The sequence below is a fragment of the Lycorma delicatula genome, chromosome 10 (genome assembly GCF_047948215.1).
Source record: "Lycorma delicatula isolate Av1 chromosome 10, ASM4794821v1, whole genome shotgun sequence".
Lineage (NCBI taxonomy): Eukaryota > Metazoa > Arthropoda > Insecta > Hemiptera > Fulgoridae > Lycorma > Lycorma delicatula.
The window spans coordinates 119,685,538-119,713,353 of NC_134464.1; the positions used below are offsets into that span (position 1 = coordinate 119,685,538).

The 27,816-nt window shown below is 30.6% G+C and overlaps 1 protein-coding gene across 1 annotated transcript in view; it reads right to left on the bottom strand.

The window, feature by feature from the left end:
- Positions 1–3,494: 3,494 nt before the first annotated feature.
- Positions 3,495–27,816, bottom strand: part of east (enhanced adult sensory threshold) — a 49,408-nt gene continuing 25,086 nt past the window's right edge. The window contains exons 4-9 of the mRNA XM_075376715.1: positions 27,665–27,758; positions 22,080–22,252; positions 20,663–20,880; positions 14,867–14,932; positions 8,424–8,668; positions 3,495–7,238 (exon numbers count right to left, since the gene is read on the bottom strand). Of these exons, the coding sequence (XP_075232830.1) occupies positions 5,285–7,238; positions 8,424–8,668; positions 14,867–14,932; positions 20,663–20,880; positions 22,080–22,252; positions 27,665–27,758 (2,750 nt within the window). The 3' untranslated portion in view covers positions 3,495–5,284. The remainder of the gene's footprint in view (positions 7,239–8,423; positions 8,669–14,866; positions 14,933–20,662; positions 20,881–22,079; positions 22,253–27,664; positions 27,759–27,816) is intronic.

Below are 27,816 nucleotides of genomic sequence, written 5' to 3' on the forward strand. Positions count from 1 at the left end.
ACATGACATTATATAGTGAAAAAAAGATATATATATATATATAAACTGTATCATTTTTAAATGACTAATTGAATCAAATTTAATAAATATGCATACAGACTCTCTTGTTAACATCTTCAGTAGCTGATGTTACTGTTGGTGAATGAGTTTTTGGATGCAGTAAATGCATATTTTTAAAAGTGATTAAAGTGTAATTTGAAAAATGTTAAAAAGTGATTTCAACCATAGTGTTGAAATCATATCAAGTGTTCAAATCATATCTGTTCATCAAAAGATCTTTGTTGACTACTTTTATATTAATTACATAATTTTGAGTAACAATTTAAATCCAATATGCTTTTCAGTAGTTTAAACTTCTTTTTTCGATTTGAAAAAAAAAGAAGCAAATGAAGTAAGTCTGTAAAAGTTTAATCATGTTTATATCAGTTCTCATATGAACACCAAAATTAAGTAGCAAGTATTAGTAAACCATTTCTTCCTCTTCCTAATATCCTGAAGAATGTTGATATCAGAAAGCATATACAGTTTTAAAAATCTCCCTAAATCTCTTTTGCTTAATAAACTCATTAAAAACTGGAAATAATGACATAAATAAACATAAAAATAGGGTAAAAAAAAATGTAAAATTTGTTACAATTAAAAAATAATCTCATTGAATATTACTTTATTTTTTTTTATAAACACTCAGTTTTGTTATTCACAGCAATAATTAGCATGTATTTTCAGTAACGATAGCACTGGTTTAAAATTTTAGATTTAAAAATTAACTTTTTGTATTAAAATAATTTCTGTATTAATCTTAAAACGTAAAAAAATTACTTTGATGATATATGAAATCAGTACATCTACATGCACTTAACACCTTACAGTCTTGATTCCAAAATTATGTATACGAAAAGAAAATTATGTAAATATTAGCAGATTTAGACTGTGTATAATAATAATTAAACCTGTTGTTTTTTAAACACTAACCTTTAAAAAGTTACAACCTTGTTTAATAAACTTTTAAAAAATGAATCTTATTTTAGAAAAAACTGTGAAGTATAGTCTGACTTTCTAATAAGCAATATTAAAGAATATTCTAACAAAATTCTCCACAATGAAATGTGTTAAGTTTTCTTTTCTTTGTAAGTCTTGAAAAGGAATCCAATCTCACTTTTAACAACCACAGAATTGAGGAGAAACAAATTTAATACTTCAACCTTAATAGAGTTCTTAAACTGGCCTTATTAAGTTACATTTAAAATTACACTAAAATTTTTGAAATATACAGAGCTTGTATATAGTTCTAATTTCTTGCTTCTGATGTAGAAAAATGATATTCCATAAAAATGAACTTCTTTCTATAGAAAATAGATTTTCTGCTGGTACTGTGGTTTCACATTGGGCTCAATGAAAATTAAGATTTTTTGTTGATTTCCTTTTTTAAACTATTTCCTAATATCACTTAATTTTATTTCTTTCCACTCTCCTGTGATTCAGCATCTCTAAATAAATTTGTTTATTGATGTAATTGTTCAGAGATATTCAGAAATTTAGCAAGATGTTCAAAGATAAGAGATTTGCAATATTTTAGGCTAAAACCTTTTGTTAGTTTAGACATGCTGTTGCTTGGAAAAGATGAACTCAAAATAATTTTCTTAGATATAATTGGACAAGTAAAACAAATCTATCCAAATGATATATATTCACACTGTTGGCTTGCAGACATGATAAATGTAATGCAACTACTTTTCTTATTAATTTGAATACATTCTGAAATATCACTAATGCATAATATTTTAATGTGTATTTATTTGCATACTCTTTTACTGTAATATACTATTTTTCTAACTATCTGACTTAGTCATGCAGATTCTCTTCTGTTTCCTAACATGTCTTAGTTTATCATCAGTGTGAGTTCATTCAACTCTTGGTATGCAGACATGATATTTCATGTACTTTAATACTGTCTAGATAGCACAATATTATTCAGTCAGTTAATATTTATTATATTCATTTTGTATATCAACAATTTTGTTATTAAATCATCGTATTATTGTCTGGACAGTAATGTGGCAATTAATGTGGCTCTAAAGTTTAGGGTGCACTACATTGTAAATAGTGTATGGAAAAATACTAATTTTCTTTTTAAATAATTTAACAACTATTTAAGGCAAGGCAAATTACAGGTTCTTCTGTACTTAAATTTCATATCAATTCAGTAAATCTGGGAATGCAATAACAATCAATAAAGATTAAGTGTTTATAATGATATTAAGAAATATCAATATATTGAAGTTTTAATCAGAAATTGTTAAACTCTTAACATTTTTAAATAATATAAAGACAAAGGAAATAAGGATGAATATATTATTCTTAATGAGGCTCAATCTTTGCCAAAGAAAGGAGACAAATAATTGTGATAAAAATTATAATTTTCCAGCACCAAATGTAAACAACATGCTGCTATTTCAAAGGACATCAGCTTTAGTTATTTTTTAAAATAAAAGTGTAAAATGAGGAGAAAAACATTAATGATTATGAGCTGAACTTTTTTCCTAAAAATTAATGCTCCAATTTTGTCTGCATTTTATATTTATAAGGAAATTCAAATTAAATGTTGAAGCTTAAATGTCAGTTTAATGATAAAATACAATATGAATGCCATACAACTATAATGTAAATAATTACTCAGTTAAAATGTTTACAAAAAAATGGAACTAATAATTTTTTTTTTGTTACTCCAGAAAAAACAATTTTTTTTATCTACTGCTACGCTTTTACTATTATTTTATTTTACACACTAAGCAACATATACTGTGCAAGTTATTTACACTGATATTGTGCTTTCTTTTCATGACTTTTTTATTTATTTAGTTTGAAATTTAGATTCTTAATTTAAGCTCCTGGAATGACAGGGGATGGACAGTTAAGAATTAACAGCTTTACGTGAAATGTTTTCACATGGATGAACCATCCATCAATTCTATTGATCATCTATCTCATCCACACTAAAATAAAAAAAAAAATGTATGATAAGCAATCATTTGATATAATTTTATCATGATTAATAATGAATTTAAGTGTGTTATATACTTTTAATATTATTAAACTGAAAAATAAGCAAAAAACCAGATTTAATCAAAAGTATTAAGAATACTTCCAATTTTTTTTAAAGTAATATATTTACAAACCTACTACACCTTCAGCTTTATCTGATATTTATGTATTATTTTAAAATTAGTCATATTAATAATACTTTGATAACTTTATAATCTCCTTTCCAGGTTATGATTATTACAGGAATTATCGTCATTAAAATTTCTTATAGCAAACAAAATGTTATCAGTATTAATTTTTTTAATATTTGATAAAGCTGAAAATGTGATGATTACATAAAGTGCCTTTTTAAAAAAAAATTGGTAAGTGTTCATATTATTTTATAACGAATTTGGCACTTTATACTTACTTATTAACTTGATAATTATATAAACGAAATAAGCTAAATAATGTTTGAAAAATTAATAATTTTAAATATACAATGTTAAGAATGATTGTTAATCTAAGGGAAATCAATGGGAAATTGTTAACTGAAAACCTTTCTTCATGTAACACACTACTTATAAAACCATAAACTAGCAAAGAGTAAAGAGACGATTATATTATTGTGTACCCTGACTGTACTCTCCTTCTACTAAAATGAAAAGTAGAAACCTTTTTCCAAACTTCACAATGACATACATGTACTGAAAATACATGTATATAGTATAATAATGATCAGCGATTTACTGCAATAAAAATGAGAAAAACAAATCAAATTAAAAAACAGGAAAAAGGCAAAATGATGAGTAAGATGAAATAAAGGGAGAAAAAGCATCAATTCCTTAACATTAATCCAACACTTCTGGAATAACAAAATATGAATTACAGGAACTGAAAAAAAAAATGCATTAAACTTTATGTGGCTTTGCCCAGAATGCCATTATTAACAGTTTTAATGAGTATATTAAAAGTATTAAACATTTTTTAACTTCAGTGATCTATGGGAATTGGTTAATTAAACATGGCTAACTTTGTTTTGAAAATTTTGGAATATTACTTTTTTAGCAGTAACTTACAAACAGAACATCACAACAGTATCTCAAAATCAATTTAGCCAGAAGAAATAAAAAAGTTCAATATATAATTATTAATATAAAAGTGATTAAACATTAAAATTAATTACAGAGTGCAGTAATATATATTTTTTTCATTACAGTTTATTCACATTTTTTTTTATAGGATATCACATATTTCAAAATGAAAAATTCCTTTGAATAAAATTATAATACACTTCTTAATAAGAAAAACATATTTTTTACATCAATGCATAAAATAATTATTTCTTTATTTACTACTCCAAAAGACTGATAATTAAAACAATAATAATAATGGTAATAATAAGAAGGTAGTATAATAAACTTAAGAAAATAAATATAATTATTTAACATTTTATTATAAAATGTGTGCATATGCATTACTTAAAAAATAAAAACAAATCAGTCAACAAATACTTCGAATTTAAAAATTAATAAAAAAATAATAACGAAATAAATAAAGAATACTTTTAAAATAATAACATACTTACATTATGAAAATGAAGAAATACAATTTTTTTGTTTACTTTTTATAAGAATAGATCAATATGAAGAAATTAATATAATATAGTTAAAAACTTAAATTGTATACTGAAAATTATCTGATATAAAACAATAATTCATGATTTCAAAATAAATTATGAACATTATTTACCCACGAAGAAAAATATACTTTAAAAAATGAAAAATAAGATAAATAAATTAATTTTAATATTTACAGGCAGTCATTTATTTATTTCTATGTACTTAAGACAATAAGTGAATTGAGAGAATCATAATATATTTATACGTATATATGTTTATAGCATGACTAAAAAAAACTATATATTTATATATATATGAATAATAAAATAATTCTATTTTTAAAAACTTATACTACTGTGCTATTAATGTTCTCAACAATGATACTAATTCAATTATTTATATTTAATAAGGACCTGTAATAGCTAGCATTATTTCTTCTTTTACAATAACAAACAAAACAATGTCTTAGAAAAATATTTTTTCTTTTTAATTTTTTTTTATATTCTCTTTAGGAAAATTACTGTTCTCAAAATATAAATATGACTTACTAAGTAATTATTATGTTCATTAAGTTAAATATTTATGTAAAAATATATATTTGTAATTAATTATATTAAAAAATAAATATATATATTATATTATTAAACACTGCTATCAGAACAGTCTTCACGGAATACAGAAATTGATGGTTTTTCAGGAACCAAGGTAGCAGTCGGTAATGGACTGTCACTCGGTGCTTTTTCAATAGTCACTGATGAATTTAATGGTACAGATGTAGTAGGTGAAGGAACTATATGTCTAACAGTTAATGTATTTGGCAGTTTCGGTAATATAGGAGTAAAGTACTTTATTTTAGAACCACCTTTATTTGTTTTTATACTACGATTACTACTCCACTTTGAACTAGATCCTGCTAGTGAACGTACATCACAAATCATTGGAATAAACGTATCGGCATTTGATGCTGAACTCAACGGTATACTAAGCGCTGTTGTCGTAGCCGTAGTTACAGTTGTCACTGCTCTAGCAGCAGCTAATGCCGCAGTAGTAGTTATTGTTGTCGATGATGAATTAATGAGCATTGGAGAAATATTACCGCTAAGAGGTGATATGTTTGTAATAGTTGGCGATATTTTTATATCCTTCTTAACTCGTTTTTGGAACGACTGGAATTGTTGTAAAGTCATGGCTATTGGTTTTGGTGTTCCTGGGCTTCCATCGGCTCTAGTATTAGCTGTTGTTCCCGTTAAGACTGAAAGAACATTAGGTACCGCTTTCCCGCTGCTTGAAGTTGATACAGAAGAAACTACGACTTTAAAAGGTCTAACTAACTGCGATTGTTGTAATGTAAAAAGAGGAGAATTTTGATTAGCTTGCACTTTTTGCCACATTACACTATTATTATCTAGTTTTAATAATGGTGGTGGAGGAGGAGGTATGGTAATGGCTTGTGATAATGGTGCAATTGTTGTAGAACTATTAGATGCTGTACAAGTTAATGGAGTTATACCTCTGCTGACAATTTGTACTAATTCTGGTATGTTAGATGATGATGATGACGATAACAATGATGAGGATGAAGATGAAGACGACGATGATGATGACGACGATGAAGTTGAAAGAGAAGAAGGCAAAGAAGACAAAGAAGCTGTAACTGTTGCTGTTGGAATCAGTAACGACGAAGCTGTAACTGTTACAGTCGAAGTGGCAGTTATTGTTGATGTAGGAGCTACAGATGTAACTACAAATGAATTTGGTTTTACCGAAGTGCTTTCGTAAGCTTCTACTCTGGTTTTAGCTCTATTGTTATATTTAACAGCTCTCGGATCAGGATTATCCGCTAAAACCAAAGAACCACTACGCCAATATTTTTCTAACATTACTAGATGACGCAGAAAACTAGATTGATTTCCATACGGTCTCTGTAACTCATTCCATAATCTCTTTGTTTCTCTATCGAACTGAAGAGACAATGTATACTTCTCCCAACCATTTCTTCCTAAACTTCCATTATCTTCTTGTTTTAATTCTCCAGTTAAAGGAAGTTCCTTTTCCCCTGGTAAATGTATAACTCTGTTGGGGTTTGAAGATTTTGGTCTTTCTTTACTGGTCCTAGAGTCCTGCCCGATATTAAGATTACTTAATTTACGAATATTTAAATTTCCAAATTTAACCTGAATACGAGTAGGCTTAACATCTAATTTCATTTTAGATTCTGGATCTTTATTATAAGCTGAGCTCTGACCATCATCAAATGGTTTTAACAATGATGTAATATTGGTTAAACCTATCGAGGTAGCTTCATCTTCATTTAGACTGACAGAACTATTTTCATCTGTCTTTTTAACAGTCGAACCAATTTTCTTATGTAATGTATCTAAATAGCTGTAATCAATCATTTGAGGTTCATCAGAATTATCAAGGCTTTCACAACTACCATCCGTTTTACGTTTCTTTGTTTCGCTACCGCCGGACTTGGATTTTCTCTTTTTAGGCTTCATTGGATCATGCATGGTACTATTCTCATCTTCTTGGGCAGACTTCTCAGCTTCCCCTTCACTTTCACTCACTGATATCTCAAGGTACGTAAGAATTCTGCAAAATAAATAATGCACTGAATAAATATTTAGATAAGAAACAACACTTGATGTTAAATTAAACTGCTACATCTAAAACTGTTAATAGCAAAACCAAAAAATAGAAATTAAAAGATATTTACTAGTATCACTCTCTATAAAAAATAATGGTGTGTGAGCTTGTTTGATGTATGTGCTCACATTTTTATTTTAGCTGCTATTGGCGCAGTGTGGACAAATTGGTGGTGGGCCAGGCAGCCATGCATTCAGCTTTATTGTTTATTATTCTTATTGTCACAAACATGAGGATATAAACGTGTTGAGGGTCCAGGTGGACAGGCAAGCGGTCTACCTGTCTAAACAGTCCGACTAGTAGTAGAATAAAGCAATATGTGTACACATCTATGTACAGACAAAAATTATATTAATATTTTAGCAAATGATGTGATCATTTTTCATCATTTTGATCCTGTTAACATTTTTTTTGGATTACATTGAGGAACCTTTGAAGAATAAAAAAGAATGAAATTTTTTACTCAAGAAGTGTTCTTTCAAAAACAAACTGAACCCTTTTGAAAAACGAAACACTGTTATTGATTCCAATACTAAAATTAATATAATATGGTATACTGATTTTACTAAAGGTTAAAAAACACTTACATTAAGTAAAAGTTTGTAAACTTTTGTTTGTAATTGGGTCTTCAATATAAGTGACAGAAACTTATGATAATGAAAATAATATGCCTCTCATGCAAGAGGTTTTGATAATTTTACTTTATACAGACTTCTAATGAGCTTTAGTATATGTAAAATAATGTGTTCAAAAAAAATTTTCTTTTACTCATAAAATGAATGAGAGAATTCCCATAAAATTTCAATATCAAATATCAATTATCTACTTTTAGAGTCGCACAAGATGAAGTTTACAGTGAGAATTTTTCCTATCATTATTAAAAAAAAAACCTTGAAAGTAATATTCGGGGAATCTTAATTCAATCAGTTACTAGAGCATATCTTTTAAAATAGGAAACACATTGGCATTTATTCAGGTTACCATGTAGTCATTATAACTTTACAATATTTTTCTCACTCCCTACAGCGTGAGTGACTAACACAAGTCACCGGTAAAATCTAGCAGTAGGAAAATAAAAAATTTTTTAAATATTAAACTATGAAAATCCTAACTGAAAAGATAAATACTAACTTTTTCCTATAGCTTCTGAGAAACAGTTTATGACTGGCATTCATTACTGAAGTATCCTTATATTTAAGTCTCAATGAGCTGTAATAACGACACAATTTACAAAGGAATAATTTATCAGATAATTTGACAGGTATGCCATCTTTTCTAAGCTCTACATTCAATTCGTTTGCTTCGGGTCCCAATGCGTACATATGATTACGTGTCAATCGTTTTTTACAAATACCGCATATTGTAAAATAATCAACCTGAAACAAAAAATCCCAATAAGTTAATTATGTCTATCAGAATGTAATTATAATAAAAAAATTATTTACATATACAAAAAAGACCTAATACCACTAGTTAAGACCTGTTCCCTACCAGTGGAATAGAAGTGTTAAGCCCATAATATTGCACAAAGAACCAACAGTTTTCTGCCAGCTGTCAGAATATATTATATACATCACACTCTTCAGGCCCTGGTATAATCAAAATTCTTCTTTTTTTGTAAATTCTGCAAGCATTACTTTAAAGTAGAAGAACACAGTTTTGAGCAGTATATGTTTTTTTAAGTAAAATGACATTGAACAGAGTAAAATCCTTATTACTGCTTAATATTACTAATTTTAATAAAAAAAAAAATATTTCCGACGCTATTAACAGTGTGTTTAATACTATTAATGTTTAAAATTATATAGCTGATTTTTAAAAAATTTTCTATTGTAATGGTTCCCAACAAATGTGTTGTGACACAGTGGTGTGCCATTCAGTCCCACAGGGGTTGTCGCATAATTTTAGAATTTAAAAATAAATTTTTTGCCATTCAGACAGTCTTGATACAATGTAATTTATACTTACCATGAAACCTTTACTATGGTAGAATTTATTTTGAGATGGACTGCATCAGTTAACACCTGCAACCATGCTGAATTTAATTTTTCTACCCACTGATAATTTTTGAGCGATAGTGAACACCAGAAATAATGCTTAGTTGCTTACTCTTCCCACTTGGTAATAAACTGAGTGTTCAGTGCTGCCACATTGAGGGATTTAACCCTTAGCAATACTGTTTTATTTACTGGCAATACTATTTTATTACAGTTATCAAAACATAACATATTGGCCAGTTTCAGTCTATACATGGCATCAGTAGGTAGTGTTATTTTATGAAAATATTAATCAGTTTTATCATGGATAGACTTCTCATTCAAAAAAGACAAGATGAATCAAGTTCGGTACTTGTGACAGCAAAATGGCAGTGCTAGTTCAAACAATATAAGCAAAATTTATGAATCCCTTCATTAAAAACGAGCAGTGCTTCATAAATACAGTGATGAATATTTACAATATGCTTTTACTTGGTTTGGAGACCAAGTATCTGGTATCTGTTTTTATTAAACAGATACCAGAGTTCCTTATATGTGGAAGTGTTTTGTCAAATTAGTCAATGGTGCGAATAAACTTAAGACATTTGTACATGAAATGCTTTAGAAAGTAATCATTCTCAAGTAGTTTAAAAACAAAGAGAATATTTTGAGGTATTTTGAAATCACAAAACAAAATCTGTGGTGCGTAAATAAAATGTATTTCTGTTTCTGAAAAAGCATTGCATGCTCCATATGCAGTATTGGTGATGCTGTGGAAAAATAAATATTCAAAATTCTGATATCCAATAACACTATCAGCCGCTGAATAAAAGAAATGTCTCAAATCATTGAAATTAATATGAACAGTAAACTTGTGGGGGATACTGTGTTTGCTCTACAGTTGGAAAAGTAGTGACACAAGTGGTAAATACCAATTAATAAGCTTTATTAGGTTAAAATATAATTAGATATTATTGAACAATTTTTATCTTGCCAAGAACTTATAACCATGACTAGTGGCAAAAATGTATTTATAAGCGGGTTAATAATTATTTTGTTGAATATAATATTTCCTGGAAAAATTGCGCCTTTCTTTATACTGACGAAGCAGTAGCATTAACAACGGAAATCAAAGGTTTTATTAGTTTCATCAGGGAAGTGAACCTGTAGTGACAACTCATTGTTTTTTGCAGAGGTGTTGATTATCAGAACTGTTGATGGTAGATTTTTAGAGTGAGTGTAAGAATGACCACTGAAATGAACAATTATTTAAAAATAAGACCAGTTAAGTATGGACTGTTAGAAAAGCTTTGTGATTGGAAGCAAAGCATACAAATTTGTTAATGCTTTTGGAAATGAACTGACTTTCTAGAGGCAAGGTATTGATGCCAGTAGTAAAGCTTCAAGATAAGCTTCTTACTTTTTTTGAAGATGAAAAGGCAGAATAAGTAAGACTTTCAGAAAATAATCTTCAGTATATCAACTAGCATATCTTGACAAAACTTTTAACATATTGAATTCCTTGAATGCAAGCATGCAATACAAAACAGAAAATATTATTTCAGCTGTAAACAAAATGAAAGTACTTTGCAAAAAATTGATGTTCTGAAGGAGATGAATTATTTTGCTTTTCTATGGTAGTAGTAGAAAGTTTTGAAGATCAGCTTACACAAAATAACAAAGAAAGTCTGAAGAAGTTTATAAAAGAACACCTAAATGCTTCAGTAACAAAGTAATTATCCATTTCAGAGTCAGAATGGGTAATTTCTCCTTTTAATAATATCAAAATAAAAATTCCAATAACCTGTCATGAAAAAATGAATTGTTAGATCTATCAACAATTATTGACAGAAAATTGCTGTTAGATCTATTTAATAATTGTTAGAACAATTGTTGTTACATCTGTCAACATTTGTTCTACGGTGCAAACAGAATTTCAAGGCACTTCAATACATTCCTTTTGAATTTATGCAGAATGTCAATAACTCACAATTGCTAAAAGAGCCATAAAAGGTTTTTCTACAGTTTTCAAAATCATAATTGTGCGAATCAGGAATGGAAATAGTAAAATCTAAACAGACTGGTATATCTTGGTCTGTCAACCATACGGCCGCAACATGTTGCGCTCTGTATGTGGACCATACAGAGCGCAGAGATGTCACATTAATTTTAGTGGTGAGTTTTTAAACAAAAAAATAATATATATTTTTTTAATCAGACTTCCAGTATAGGTAGATCGGTATACCAGGCACTTACCTTTGTCTTTCTCTAGCTGCTCGACATGCTGCTTGTATTTAGAAGAATGTGCACATTCTTCTAAATACATTCTTTTCTATTAATCAGCCTATGTACACTGGATGTCTGATTCTTAGTACCAGATACTACACATTATTAATACTGGTATCATCATTATTAATCAAAAACAAACAAGTACGTCGCAATATCATGGGCAATCAACGAAGTGTGTTGTTGGTCAAAAGGTTGGGAATTACTCACTGTTCTATTGTATTCTTTGGTTATAGCAAAAATAAAATCTCACCCACCAAAAAAATAATTTCAATGTATTAGTGAATCTCCTTATGACAAAAACATTATGGAATAGGAAAAAAACGGTGAATAATATAAATTGCTGAAAAACACTTACTGTGAAGGTATCCCTCAAAAAACAATTGTTTGCCTCAAATCCAAAAATGAGAAGATTTTAAATTACAAAGTTTCACTTGCAATGGAGCTGTTTCAATTATAAAATAATAAATAGCAAAATAATCTTACTCTAAATAGATGTTGCTCTTAACAATTTTCAGTAGGATGCTTGTTTTTTGTATTTTTTTTTTAAAATCAGTTGTTATTTTGAAACATCCCTGTGGCGGGTGAACCTTTGTAATTTTAAAAATATTGGTTTTTTTATTTAGGATAAACAATTGTTTTTTGGGGGATACCGTAAGTGTTTTTCAGGAGTTTGTATTTACCATTTTTTTGATTTCATAATGTTTTTGTCATGAGAATGACACACTTTTACAATGAAGTTATTTTGGTGAGGTTATCAGTTATTTTGGTTATATCTTTCATCATGATGTATATGATAAGATAAAATAAATAAAAAACAAATGGACCTTTTTATTTTTAGAGGGTAGTTATCAATTTTCCTGGCAAAACACTTATTTCATGCATGTGTATTATTTATTATTTACTAATAATAAATATCAATATGTATTATTTTCATTTAAAGGGTAAACCTTATCAAAAAAAATTACAATGAAATTGTAAACCGTATGGTAGAGTCTTGCAGATATTATTTCTTCCGCTCAAAAAACAAAAATTTCTGTAATGTAAATAAAACTGTTTTTAACAAAACAATACTGATATCAAAAAAGGTAAGACACTCTACATTTCTATTATCAAAATCTGTTATTAATTTAGAATTTTCTTTGAAAAAGAAATACATGTTAAATATATGTAATAGACAATAAACTATTGTCTATTACAACGAGCTTTGATAGCTCGTTGTGATTAATAACCTAGTGGTAGCCCAGAAAAGGTCCGTTTTTGTTGTCGATTGGCTTCGACAGCTTATTGTAATTTATAACCTTGTGGTAGCCCTGAAAAGAGCCGTTTTTATTCTTAGCTTTGAGAAGAGCTGTTGGATCCAGAAGCTGGTCTCCAGCAAAGTCGACTTGGCTGTAATCAGGGAGTTGCTGCTTGTCCGTTGAAATCAGACTGGGCTTGCCCTCAGCGGTAACTGAGTCCCCACTTCAGCATGGCAGTGGTGATCCCAGAGCCCTGCTGTGTTGGGTCGGCACTGATCGTCTTTCACTAGCATGGCCAAGGCAGTTCTTCCTGAGTGATCCCACGCTGGGCTGGCTCCTTCTGTTGAGTCCACTGGCCAGGGCGATTGAAGCCCGACAAGCTGGAGTGGGAAGGGAAAGTGGTAGTGTCTGTGTCCAGTGACTCTCTTGGCGGGCTGGCCAGGCCTGCTGCTCTGGCAGGTATGTTGGCATCCACCAGGAGGTCCCATGTTGTGGCTGCCAGGGAACTTCTTCTGTTTTCTTTCATCTTCTTCTTGGTCTTCTCCAGGTGGTGGTCGATGATGAATTAAAAATTTACTCTTGCGTATGCTCTTTTATTGGAGCCTGAGAGTAGTGGGACTACAGCGTTGCTATGGAGGGAGAACTGTGTAGTCATCTACACAGCAGGAGTGATCCTTGTACCAGTGTGTACATATACTACTCCTGCTCCAGCTGACATCTGAGCTGCTACTGTTGTAGTCCGCAGATATTAAATTAGGCATATACATGATAACAATACATATATATACAGTGGTGAACAAATTAATCCACACACAGTATTTTTAACAGAAAATTTTATTTTTTTAAAGAAAGAAATGTTTAATAATCAAACTTACTCAAATTTAATAATTTATGTGTGCTCTCCTTTATTTTTGATTATCACATTAATTCTCTTTGGCATTGACTCCACTAAGGTAGAACAATGATTTTAGATTTTTTAATCATGAAACCAAACCTGTATCACTGAATTAATAAGGCCAGTTTTTGTGCTACAATTCATTTTCCCAAGTCTTCTTTTTAGTATGGCTCATAAAGTTTCAATGGGATTAAGGTTGGAGGTTCCCTGGCCATGAGAGCACTTGAATTTTTGATTTTTGAAAAACATTTTTGCTTTCTTTGACTAGTGATATGGTGCAAGGTCCTGTTGGAAAATGAGTTCTGGGTTCTGCATAAGTGGGACTATTTTTCTCTGGCATATGTTAATGTATTGCTCCAATTTCATCATCCCATCCACAGGCATAGGTGCTCCTGGCTATTCATGTATAAAACATCTCCAAAACATATCTTTATGGCTAAGTGTTTGGAAGCTTGTTGCAGGTGTGCTGGCGTAGTAGTCTTCTCATCTGTTGACTTATGAATGTAGGCTACTCTCTCCCCTTGGACAAAGAAATGAGTCTCGTCTGAAAAAATAGCTTTTTTCCACATCTCAATAGCCCATTCTTTATCTTCCTTTGTGAAGCCTTTTATCTTCATAACCTGTGTCAGTAACTGTTTCTTTTTAGGTTTCCAAGCGATCCTTCCCACTGCCAACAATCTTCTACAAACTGTCACATCAGAAACATTAGTCCCACTGGCTCTCAAGTCCCTATTAAGGTAAAAAGCTGATAATTGTTGATTAATTTTGCTTTTTCTTATTAGTAATCCTTAACGATCCTGTGTAGGTGAGGTTTTCTTTTTCCGTTCACGTTTTCCTTTTCTCTTTGGAGAGAAAGAACCTATTTACTTAAACTTTTTCACAATTTGATTTACAGTACCTACTAATCCCACACTACACTCACTGGCAATCTGTCTTTGAGTCATTTGTGTTTGTTAGGACAGAGCAACAATTTTTGTTGCAACAAACAATCCTGTTTGTATATGAAATAACAACATAGCCTGAAACACCAAATATCAAGCAGCAGTCTGCCACAGAATGAAAATTTCCTACAGCAGAAAAAAATTCCCTTATTTTGGATTAATTTGTTCGCTATTGTATATGTATATATATACACAGCCTATACATATAAATTTGAAACTTAAATTTTCTACTTACCCAATAATGGTGCTGATTACAAAGTGGGAATGGCAGATGAGGGTTTTTATCCATATCAATATCAAGCTGAAAACATAATTACTTATTAAAATTATAATAACACAAGTATGTATTCCTACTGGAAAAGTAATATATATTTTGTATAATAGGTTACCTTTAACTAAAAATTCCAAAAACAATATTACAAGGTTTTTTAATATAATCAAAATTATAATAACTTAGTTAACACCACAGAAAGGGCATTACAGGTTGGCAACCTTGACATGTTTTGTAATTTTGTTTGGTTTTAGTCAGACTGTTTTATGATTTTTGTTACATTTTGTTAGATGATTTTTCAAACTTATTTTTGTTAGAAAATTTTTCATTTTTTTTTTGTAGATTTCATAAGAAATCACCTATTGAAATGGGTACCATGATTCGACCACCGGAAAATTTCAATATATCTTCGTGTTTCACAACCTCAAGATCCCACAACCATTGTCAGCTCAAAAGTATATATATATATATATTGTCACTGAATGGCTTGGAAGGTATGTTGTTGATTGGCTTCAACGGCTCGTAACTAATAACCTGAAAGTAGCCCTGAAAATGATAGTTTTTGTCATTAATTGGCTTCGATGGCTAGTTGTAATTTATAACCTTATGGTAGCCCTGTGAAGGGCTTTTGTCTTCGAATGGCTTCGACGGCTCATATATAACCTTAGCCCTAAGCTCTGAAAAGGGCCGTTTTTTGTGTTAGCTCTGAGAATAGCTATTGGGTCTGGAAGCTGGTCTGTGGTGAAGTCAGGGAGTTGCAACTTGTCCATTAAAATCTGACTGGCTTCCCTCAACAACAGTTGGTTTCCCACTACAGTGTGGCCCCACAGTATCGGATTGGCGTTGGTCGTCTTTCGCAGGCACATCCGAGGCGGTTCTGCGTGAGCAAACCCATGCTGGGCCGGCTCCTGCTGTTGAGTTTGCCGGCCAGGGGAATTGAAGCCTGAAGTAGGTAGGTAGAATCTGCATCCAGAAGCTCCCTCGGCGGTCCAGCCAGGCCTGCTGCTCCAGCAGGGATGTTGGCATCCACCAGGAGGTCCCACACTGAGGTGGCCAGGGAACTTCTGTCTTTTTCTTCTTGGTCTTCTCCAGGTGGTGGTTGATGATGAATTAAAAATTGACTCTCATGCACACTCTTTTATTGGAGCCTGAGAATGTTGGGTTGCAGAGCTGCTATGGTGGGAGAACTGTGCAGTCATCTGCGCGGCGGGAGTGACGCTTATACCAGCATGTATGTATACTGTGCTCTAGCTGAGATCTGAGCTGCTACCATTGTTGTCCGCCAATATTAAATTAAGCATATGTATGGTAATAATATATATATATATATATTTCACTTTCTTGTGGACACGATATCTGTTTTAATTTTGCACCAATCACTTTCAAATTGTTCCTTAAAAATAACATGTCCCCAAACCCTTGATCGAGTTCGTTAACAACCAAAGTCGGACCACGGGGATGGAAATAGGGGTCTTTTTCGAAAAAAATATTGCTATAACTTCCTTATTAAGTAAAATATCAAATTTGTTTAAAGATCCTACTATTCTTTGGATAAGGGCCTAAAAATTATCTTACTAATTTTTTTTATATCACCAACCACTGGCCCAGAGGGTGGAAAAAATGGGGTTCGAAGATAAAAATCATACCACCCTTAATAGGCAGTGTCCAATCAGTTTAAATGGTTGTTACTCCTGTAAACATTACCTAAAACTTTTGCCTGAAACAATTATTGATATGACCAACCCTTACAGCAAGGGATGACCAAAATTTTGCTGGAATTTTAAGAAGATGGAGCTTGTCATATGCTAAACATGTGAAACTTTTTTTCACATGGAACCACATTGTCATATTGAGTAAATCTGAAGTTTTTCTTAACCTCAAGGTGGAAAGATTTGTTATTCCCTACTTAGCACCGGTGAAATATACGTCTGCCTTCTGGTGTGCTGAAAACGCTTATTTTATAACACAACCGAGACATAAAAAACACAATAAAAATAAATAAAATTAACAATGTTTATTTTTTATTATGGTTTTAGAGTATTTTAAATATTAAAAATAAATGAATAAGTCACAATAATAAAAAAACAAACAAAAATTATCAAGTTCTATGATTTTTTTATTCCACATGTTTAAAAAAACAACTTGTACGAACATTTTATCAAACACAATGCATTTTATGCAGGTTTTGGGCACTTATTCAGTTGACTATTCTGCGAGTTTTCACGAATCATTCAAAAGATTGACCGATTTCAATACAATGCTCAATTATACAGAAATGTTTTTCTGACTCTTCTAATCAATTCACTGGTTAATCATATGAACAAGTGTACCAAATGGTGTCAGACGTTTTAAAAATAGTATTGCATGTGGGACTGATCAGTGTTGCAATGTCTGCAGTATCAGAATACTTGTGAGACTAATAAGTTCCACAAGGACTTAAGAAAACAGTGTTGTATGTGGGACTTAACAGTGTCAGTGAGCCTGCAGTAATAAACTATTTGTGAGACTGACAAGTCCCACAAGGTTGCCAACTTTTAAAAGGGTCACTGGAAAGATTTAGATAAAATAATTATTAAAAGCACATACTTTTAAACTGTATATATTGATAAACATAAAGATCTATTCTTTGTAAAAAGAAAGAAAAATTCATATCAATTTTTTGAAAAAAACTTAATTTGAATTTAATAATTTTTAAGAGATTTAATTATAACTGTATAACATAAAACCAAATAATTCACTACTTTGTGGAATACAAGTTTCTTTTAAAAATTATTAAACAGCAAATTCTCTAATCAATTATCATTAAAAAAAAAACAAAAATATAATTTTCTAATATCCAAAATTTTGCAAAACTAAAAATTTTTTATATATATTGTTAATCATACTCTGAAAAAAAATTCCTGTGTAATCCAACTGTGACTATTGATTGAATAATGCTGTATTTCAGATATTAGGAGAATTACATTGAAGTTTTATAAATGTGAATAATAAAAGTAGATTTTAATAACAAAAATGACTACCACTGCATTTTTTAACTTATTTTCCTATCATCTGTACGGAAGTTTTATTTTCATTATTACCATTATGTAGGTTTGTATCTTATTAATTTCGAAATATTTGATTTTAATACTTGCATTATTTAAAGAAAATATAAATAGATGAATTTTAGAGTCAAATAATCTCTCTGCTCTATTAACTTACAATAAATATCTTTAACTTATGACAGTATTTAGTTGAACATAAAAAAGATCGATGCCAATGTTTTCTACAGTTTTACTAGTTCTAATGATGAAATGGTACCTTTAGAAAATGTCTATATAACTGAGAAAGATTAATAGCAAACAGCAACTAATAGATTCGTAAAGGAGAGCAAATATTATATTTTATATACATGAAAATATTTTATTTATGACACAAATGGAGTCTTTTCATGTCCACTATGAAAGAAGTGTACTGTGCTTCTGGGAACGTTCAAGAAGAGTGTATAAGCAACAGTGGGGCAGCTATCAGCAAGTAACAAGCAGGCTCAAAATCCAAATTGCATCACTTGTTGCATATAAAAACCTATATGAGAAGTACGGCCTGTAGATGTAACATCACTTAAAACCTATCAAGATTCTTTTGACCACCTGCCGCAAGTCAAATATAACTTAAAATATCATCAACTGTCAAAACATGCCTCTTATGAGACAGAATTAAAACAGGCTGTGCTCCAAACCATTCTTGAAGATTATCTGGAAGAGGAGTGGTTACACATTTATACAGACAGATCATCAATATCAGGAACAGGAGCCGTGTAATACTGCCACCACTTCCAGGGGCATCTTGCAGTCGGCGCTCCACAGAGCAATTACGATAGAGATTGCTGTGATTCAAGCAGCCGCCATCAAACTTGAAATCCTTTCCACACGGAAGGCGGTTTTCTTTGTTGATTCGCAAGCAGCCATGTGGAGCTTGTCATGTAACAGTATAACTTATGCACAAGAACTTTGGAGTGCAGGAAGACCTTAAACGAACTGGGATGTCAAGGCTGGCAGTTGAAATTCCAATAGGTTCCTAGCAATGTTAACATATATGGTAATGAAATGGCTGACAAACTGGCAAAGCTGGGAGCCTCTCTGTCTCAGCCATCTAGCACTCCTTCTCTTGACTCAGCCAAAGCGCAAGTAAACTCTGCAGTCAATAAATGGATTGGCGAAATTCGCAAAGAATCAGCGGCAGGCAAGAAGTGGGAGAGCCTTGTCAGATATGACCCTATAAGCTACAGCCTCCCTCGAACAGTAAGCGTTGCTGCATTTAGATTAAAAATCGAACATGACTATCTGGCCTCGCACCTACATCGGATATGGGTTCTGACATCTCCAGCATGCCAACTGTGCAGCCATGAAACTATAGAAGCAGACCATATGGGGGACCTGCAGAGCTCTGGATCACTCACAGAGGGAGGCCCCGTTTACACAGAAAACCGTCTATACTGGTCAGTGCATCTCAAAATGGTTCAACTGCCAAGAGTGGGCGTTGGCTAGTAAGTAAATATCTATGAAAATAACATGATTGATAAGGTTGACCTAATCTTGATATATTATTGTAAGGGTATATCTAGGATTTTTGTACACACCTACAACTTCTAAAATGGAATTTTAGTTTATTTTTACAGTAGGCAATAAATGACTTCCTCTTTACGAATTATCTGATCATCTTAATAAAATATCTATAAAATGTGCCATTTAGTAGCATAACTTTCAAAACAAGCATAGAAGTTATTCAGAGAGTAAAATAAAAGAGGTCTATTAAATAAATGGTATTGACAATACAATAAAAGCTTGATTGTAATCAGTAAAACATTATTTATTTAAATATTAATTTTCTTTTTCGTTAACTACATGTATATGCTTGATAATGTTTTTTTTATGTATAAATAAATTTTATACATAATATTATTATATATAATAAATTGTATGTATATATAAATTTTTAGCAAATGCCAAGGTTGCCCTGTGATAAAATAATACTAAATAAAGAATATAACAAAAACAAACTGTTTTGGTAATGCCGTAAAACACATAATTAAGGTTAAGAGTACAGTACTACGTAAGTGTGCACAACACTAAACAAGTAACTTTATGGAAAATAATATTCGTCACAATTCATGTGTGCTGAATTAAAAATCAATGAATTAATTTTGAAAGAAAATTATTTATTTTTTGTAAATATGCAAATAATTTGGAAGTTATGCTACAAAGAACAAGTGTGCTTTTTTGATTTTTAATTCAGCACACATGGATTGTTTAAACAAATACTATTTTCCATAAAGCTACTGGTTTAGTATTGTGCCCTTTAAATAGTACTGTGCTTTTAACGATACATTATGTTTTTGATGATATGGCACAACCAAAAAAGTTGTAAATGAACTTGGTCATAGAATTAATTAGTATTTCAATGCTGAAATTTTAACATGTTTATTAAAATCAACAAGGTGAAGATGTAAAATCTCCACTCATGCACTTTATTAATTGGCGAATAAGGTAGATTTTTAAAGTACATTTTCATTCTTCTCCCACATTATCCTATCCATTGGATTTCATACCAATAACTTTACTCTCTATTCATTAACCTAACATCCAAGATTTATGTTTATATTAATGTTTCAATACCATACAAAATCATGCGCCATATAATAATTTTATAAGTTTCTTCAATTTCAGTTTTTATCAGTTTCTTTCAAGCTTTTAAATATTAAATAAACTAAAAACAAATTACCTTTTTAGAAATACTTTTCTTCAACTTCACAAGCCATTTTCTTCGAATAGAATGTTGCGCCGGTTGATTACAACCTTGAACTGAACAGAGTGCATTTGGATAATTGCGTTTTTGTTGTTTACGTGATCTTTGTAAAGTTTGTGGACAGTTAGCTTTACGATCTACATAACGATAACAACCATCACAAAGACAAGAATCCATTTTTAAGTGACTCTCATCTGAAAAGTAAGAATACTAAATTAATCAAAACTTTTAATTAATTAATATTATAATAAAATATTTGATTCTACTTAAGAATTATTCAGCAATTCTACTTCATATAAAGAAAGATTCAAAATTGTATCACCAACTGATTTATGACAGTAATATCAGCAAAAATATTCCGATAAACATGTCTGGAAACACTTTATTTTTGAATAACAGTTAGCAAAATATTTTTGCCTGATTTCAGTTCCAAAAATGAGGCCATGCTCGAATTGTTAAGTGTAATCTTTTCATCATTATTTATGAACAACAAATACATGTTATACTGGTTAAAAAAGGAAATTTTAATAGAGCTTTTAATAGAGCAGTATCACCCTTAAAATTAGAAAAAAATCCTTTTGTGCAAAGATTTTTTATAAAAAAATTTATGAGTAAATTTCTTTTTCAGATGTTTTACAATAATTGTATTCAACTGAAAAAAAATCACAAGAGATGTTTCAAGCTATAATCAAAATTTCATTTTGGTTATAGCTTGAAAATTTTATTTCAAACTTTAAACATAACATAAAGTTAGATTAAAATAAATGCATTCTACTACTCCACAAATAAATTGGTTCAGCTAGTATGGCAGTTATGCAATCTATAGTAACCTTTTTCTTTGTAAGAAGGCATCAATGATAATGAAAGGTAGAGTATTAGGTAGATCAATTTACAGAGAGATTTCCTCAGTAGATTACAGAAGTCTTGAAGGATGATGAAAAGTGATGATATTAAATCTATCCTACAAATAATTTTTACTAGTAGATGAGAAAGTATATTAATCCTTACTTGAAGGTAAAATACTTTCAAAAATGGACATGTAGAGTATATTACAAATAGACAGTTGTGTCTAATTTAATACAACACTACACTGCTTGTATCATAAAACCATTCCTGTGTTTAATTATTTACAAAATTATTTAGAACTCTATAAGGAAAGCAGAAATAAATTGTGTACTTTCCCTAGTGTTGTTAATACAAAAAAAAAATATATTTTTAATCATAAGATTGAATAAAAGATGTAGAAAAAATAGTGCAATTATTAAAGCATATATTTTTGTCTTCAGCAATCTTGTTTTGGTACAAAACCTACATAAGACTAAGTAAAGATCATTCAAAATTTAAATTCATAAAAGATAAATATTCTTACATTAATTTTCAAATTAACACATACTTGCAAGAATTTTCCTCTGTCTTTCAGAATTTTTTAACTGAGCCAAATGACAAGGTGTGTCTAATGATCCAAATTTTCCAAAACAATAACTGCAGATGTCAGAACAAAGACGTCCAGGATGAATAGAAAATGAAGAACTCTTTTCAGGAATAACTAAACTTGACTGTTTTCCACTGCAAAATATGCAATACATATATCAGTTAATACACAGGATAACCAATTTATGACTGAATGACTCCATAAAAGAAGAAAGTATAAATATTGAATAATTATCTTACAATTCACACACATAATGTCTCATAATATGTGACATTAGGAATGTCACATATTATGAGTTGTTAATGCTCTTATGCTGTTGATATATATTATAATATTATGTTGTTGATGCTCTTTGAATATAAAATGGGCCCAGAATTAACTTTCTGAAATGTCACATCATCAATAAATGAAGTATATCATTGTTATAATCATGTTCCTAAAACTTTTCCTTATATGAAGCATGTGTGAAAACGGAGATTTTTAACATCCAAAAACATAACATCTAAAAAATACCATCTTTAATCTTTATTCTCGAGTAGAGTAGAAAAGCCTCAAAAAAAAAAGAAGTATTTTAAAAAACAAAATTACTAACGTATACACACAAATTTTCATGGCCTCGCTCTGGCCAACATATTTCTAGCAAAGTAACAAAAATTTCTTTGCAAAATACATAACACACACACACATAAATATTTACTAATATCAAACACATAAAAAAATTAATATGCTGCACAGATATATTGATAATGATATCTTTTAATACCAAGGCAACATGAATAACAACTGAAGTTATTAACAAAATATACTATAATTTAAACTTTGCAGCTGAATGTAAACACAATAAACAAATAAACATTTTTGATCCCACTATTACAAAAAAAACCCAGGCTAGAAAAAACACACTTGGAAAATAAACAGACAATTAACAATGATAGACATGCTCTTATTTACATCTCAAACCACCCACGTTATATAAAACTATCTGCTTTTTTAAGTATAATCCACAAAGTACCAAATCCACGTCATATGAAGATCAGATAGATGGATTCAAATTATAAAATACTTAGCACATACACTGACACACTATATCATAAAATAAATTAAAACAAATAACATAATTCATTAACACATATATAGATACAAAGAGTATGAGAAAAGCTGCAAGAGCAGAAAAGATGTTTTAACATAAACTTTATAAAAAGTATATTTGTTAAATTTTATCTGATTTGTTTTTTCAAAAAGTTTTAAATAATTTTATCATTGATCGTAATGACGTCAGAACAGTAAAAACATTTTTAACTAAATACACAACAAAATAAATATACCTATTAACAGGAAATTCTTAATGCTAACATAGATAAAAAATTATCAGACAAAATTGCTAAAGTTTTCAGAAAAAAACCTCATACAACAAAATACACATTGATAAACACAACTTATCAGGAGTAGATAAATTTAATTACCATTCTGCCATATTTGGAACCTGTAGAAAGAAAGAACATCGAAGTGCTGCATATACATATTAATAACAAGCAAATTTTACACTTATCATACAAATGCCATGGTTTTTACACAATATATCAAATTCAATTTACAAACAGTAAATTTTATAAAAATAATGAATTAAACAAATGACACATAAAAATAATATAGTATAAAATCTATATATACATTATATTCAACCATATGGTTAAGGGATTTCTAATTATTGCAAGACCTCTTCAACCAACTGAGACATAGGTGGGTCATGTCTCTGACTGAACTTTTACATCAGTATATATTTGTAAACAAACTGCAGTTTTAAAAATAAATCTTTTTCATAAGTATTTGTCTTACAATATTTCAAAATGCATTTCTTAAAGGTTATATTTTTTTACTAATGTATTTATTTTGTTAAGATTTACTTGATTACAAACTAACCTAAGCCAGGTGCTTGAGCTCGAATAACAGCAATATAAAATATCATAGAAATTTTATATGTCAATGAATCATCAATCCCTTGGCTGAGTTCGGTATGATGTATTCACAAATCGTTAGCGCTCAATGTGGTAAATCATTAAATTTTCAGACCTTCCTAATTATAATTTATATGCAATTATTACAGCAAATAGTCGTGGAAAATTTTTATATATGTACAATAAAAAAAACTTCTGTAATTGACAAATTAAATGTTCATGTGCATATACATAATACTTGAAGTTTTATGTACTTGCAATTTGTTAATACAAATTTTCGTCATTTAAAGTTACTAAAACAGTGTCCATAAAATTTTTAAATAGAGATCAAAGTTTCAGACTTTCATAATTTTTTTGAGTTGAACAACAAAATTATGTATTTTTTGAGCTACAGTAAAATTTTGCACGTTTCCTTTGGGTACGAGCAATGAATATAATACATTAATTCTTGACAGAATTAAACACTCTGTCACTCTACAATATTGATACTGGTTTTTGTTATGACTGAGATGCATGTAAAGTACCCAAGATAAAACAAAAGACAGTAATCATAGCTTTCAGAGGAGTGGCGTTCATCATACAGCCACTATCTGTCTGAGGTAAACTGAAAAACTCATCACTTTTAGCAGTGAATATCTCTTGCTTTTTTGGTAGGTTTATCATGCCATTGTGCAACATATGTATAGTTCACTGAAGTAGGTAATGAGAAAGTGAAACTACTTAATTTTTCTTATTAAGCTTAGCATGGCTTGTTTACCTTGGGAATGGCTATGCCAATATCTGGAGCGACTTCGACTTCTATCTCAACGTAAGGTTATTTACAACTTTTTTTAATTACGATACATAACAAACATACTGTACAACAAAATAGGCACTATCCCAAAGCAATTAAATGGAGGTTGAAGTTAAAAGATACTCATAAAAAAAATCAATATAGTTCTATTTGTTTGATTTCAGAATATATATATATATATATATATATATGTCCCATATAAAACGCAACCCATCAATCACTCATCCATGAAATTTCAAAAGTCAAGCTTACTCCCTTACTCGTTACTGAAATGGAGTCGTCCAACATCTGAACATCGTGGCGACACAGTAGAACACTACCGATAGTAACAACAATGCAATCATAACGTTCAGTGTATTGCTAGAGACAAGATGGTGTTTTCGCTAGATGAACGTGCTTTCATTGTTGAGTCGTACTTCAGTACGAAATCAGTAGTTGCAGTGCAAGATTTGTTTCACCATAAGTACCCAGATAAACCAGCTCCTAACAAAACATCAGTATTAAGGTTAGTCGCAAAATTTAGAGAGACTGGTTCTGTTAATAACAAGGAACACAAAAGATCTGCGTCAGTGTTGAATACAGATACAGTCACTGAAATCAAAGACCGATTACTCGCCTCGCCAAAAAAATTGATCAGACGTTTGTCTGCTGAAATTAATTTGTCTAAATCAACTGTTCATCGGGCGACCAAACAATTACAATTATGACCTTATCGCATTCAAACGGTTCATCAACTTCTTGAACCCGACAAAGAAAACGGCTATAATATTGTCAACGGTTCCGTCGATTTCTGCGTGAGGGAATTAATGTTATGGATTCATTATTTTTCACAGATGAAGCACGGTTTCATTTGGATGGCTACGTAAACAGCCAAAATAGTAGAATTTGGAGTGCTGAAAATCCCCACGTTTATCACGAAAAACAATTACACCCGCAGAAGTCGGGCGTGTGGTGCGCGATATCGCGGAAGAAAATAATCGGCCCTATTTTTTTCGAGTACACCTTTAATGCAGAACGATATATCAGGATATTTTATTTCAGTTCATCGCACTCTTGGAAGAGGAAGACAGACACTGCTGGCTACAACATGACGGTGTGGCATCGCACTACGCAGGTACAACTTCTGATTTCATTGAGGAATTCTTTGGTAATCGTGTTATCGGTCGAGGCTTATGGCCACGAAGATCTCCAGATTTGACTGCGGCGGATTTTTTTTCTATGGGGTTACCTCAAAGAAAAAGCCTACAGCAACAAAACACTAACACTTGAACAATTGAAAGTCAATATTGAAATTAAATATCCAGCCACAAACTTTGAAAAAAGTTGCAAGAAACGCTGTAAAAAGAATTGAAGCTTGTATTCAAGAAGATGGCAGTTACTTCCAACATTTACTCTAAATGTAAGGTAATGGATGGTAATAATAAAAATTACATTTACACATGCCTTTTTATTATTTCAATACCTACCAATAAAAGGTTGGGTTGCGTTTTATATGGGACACCCTGTATATATATTATATATATATATATATATTAACTTTAACCAATACCCAGTCCAGAGTGAAATTCAGAGGTGAACTCTCTCAACCCTTCTACATAAAAACTGGACTGAGGCAAGGAGACGGCCTCTCACCACTCCTTTTTAACTGCGCCCTCGAATTTGTTATGAGAAAATGGTATGAAATAAATCCCAAAAATATAAAAATGGGTACTCAATCACACTAAATTGCCTAGGATTTGCAGATGACCTCGCTCTTTTAGCAAATAATATTCAAGAAGCCAAAACACAAATCATGAGCCTTCAAAACCTAGCACAAAAGATAGGCCTTCATATCTCTTTCGAAAAAACTGAACTAATGGCCATAGATCCTCTGGTAATAGAGCACATTACGGTAAACAATCAGAAAATTAAAATAGTAAAACAATTTAAATATCTAGGGGAAATAATAACTTATAATTTAAATGAAAAAGTGACATGGCAAAACAGGACAAATAAAATGATTAAATCCCAAAAATTAACTTGGTCAACATATAACAAAAAATGCCTTTTTGCTAAAACAAAACTTAAACATAAAACTGTAGTACAGCCAGAAGTCACCTACGGAAGCAAGACCCTTTTCAAAATCACTCAGAAAAACCGAACTGAAAAAATTCTGAAAATAGAGAGGAGAATTGTCAGAACGTGTATCAATAAAAAACACCAAAAAGAAGGCCAATGGTGGATTGTGCCAAATGAGGTGGTGTATCGAGAAATAGAGCCTGTTACTGATACTATGCGGAAAAAAAGAATCTCTTTCTTCGGTCATCTCATAAGGACACCGAAACAAGACTGTCAAGAAATATCATTGAAAAGCTCTGGTTCCAAAAGCTAGAAGTAGGATGGATCAAAGAAATTAGAGAAGATATGAAAGAATTGGGAATTTCCCTGACCGACCTACAGAATAAAACTGGAAAAATTACAAAGCTAAAAGATAAAAGCATTAGATTTAAACAAAAGACAGACAAACGACAAAATACAACGAAGAGGGTGTTTACGGATGAAGAAAAGAAAGCAAGATCTGAACGGATGAAGAAATACTGGGCAGCTCGAAAGAGTAAAATAACACTCTTTTCTCAGAAAAGATCCAACTAAAATTGACTTAAGTGGTCCCATGTTGGCCTAAAAGCTTAATAATAATAATAATAATAATAATATATATATATATAAAATACTATTAAGATCAACCTTAGATTTAGCAAATAATTTGGATGCTTATAAATATACATTATTAAAATATTTAGTAATAAAATGTAACTTACGGAGCTCCTTTATCATCTTTTCCTGCATCACCTCCTGCTTGTGCATCAACTGGTGTAGAAGAAAAGGCACTTATACTAGAGTTACTGCTTTCATCTAAAAAAAAAATCAACTTTAGTAACAAAAAAAAGTGGAAAAGATGTACAATTAAGTA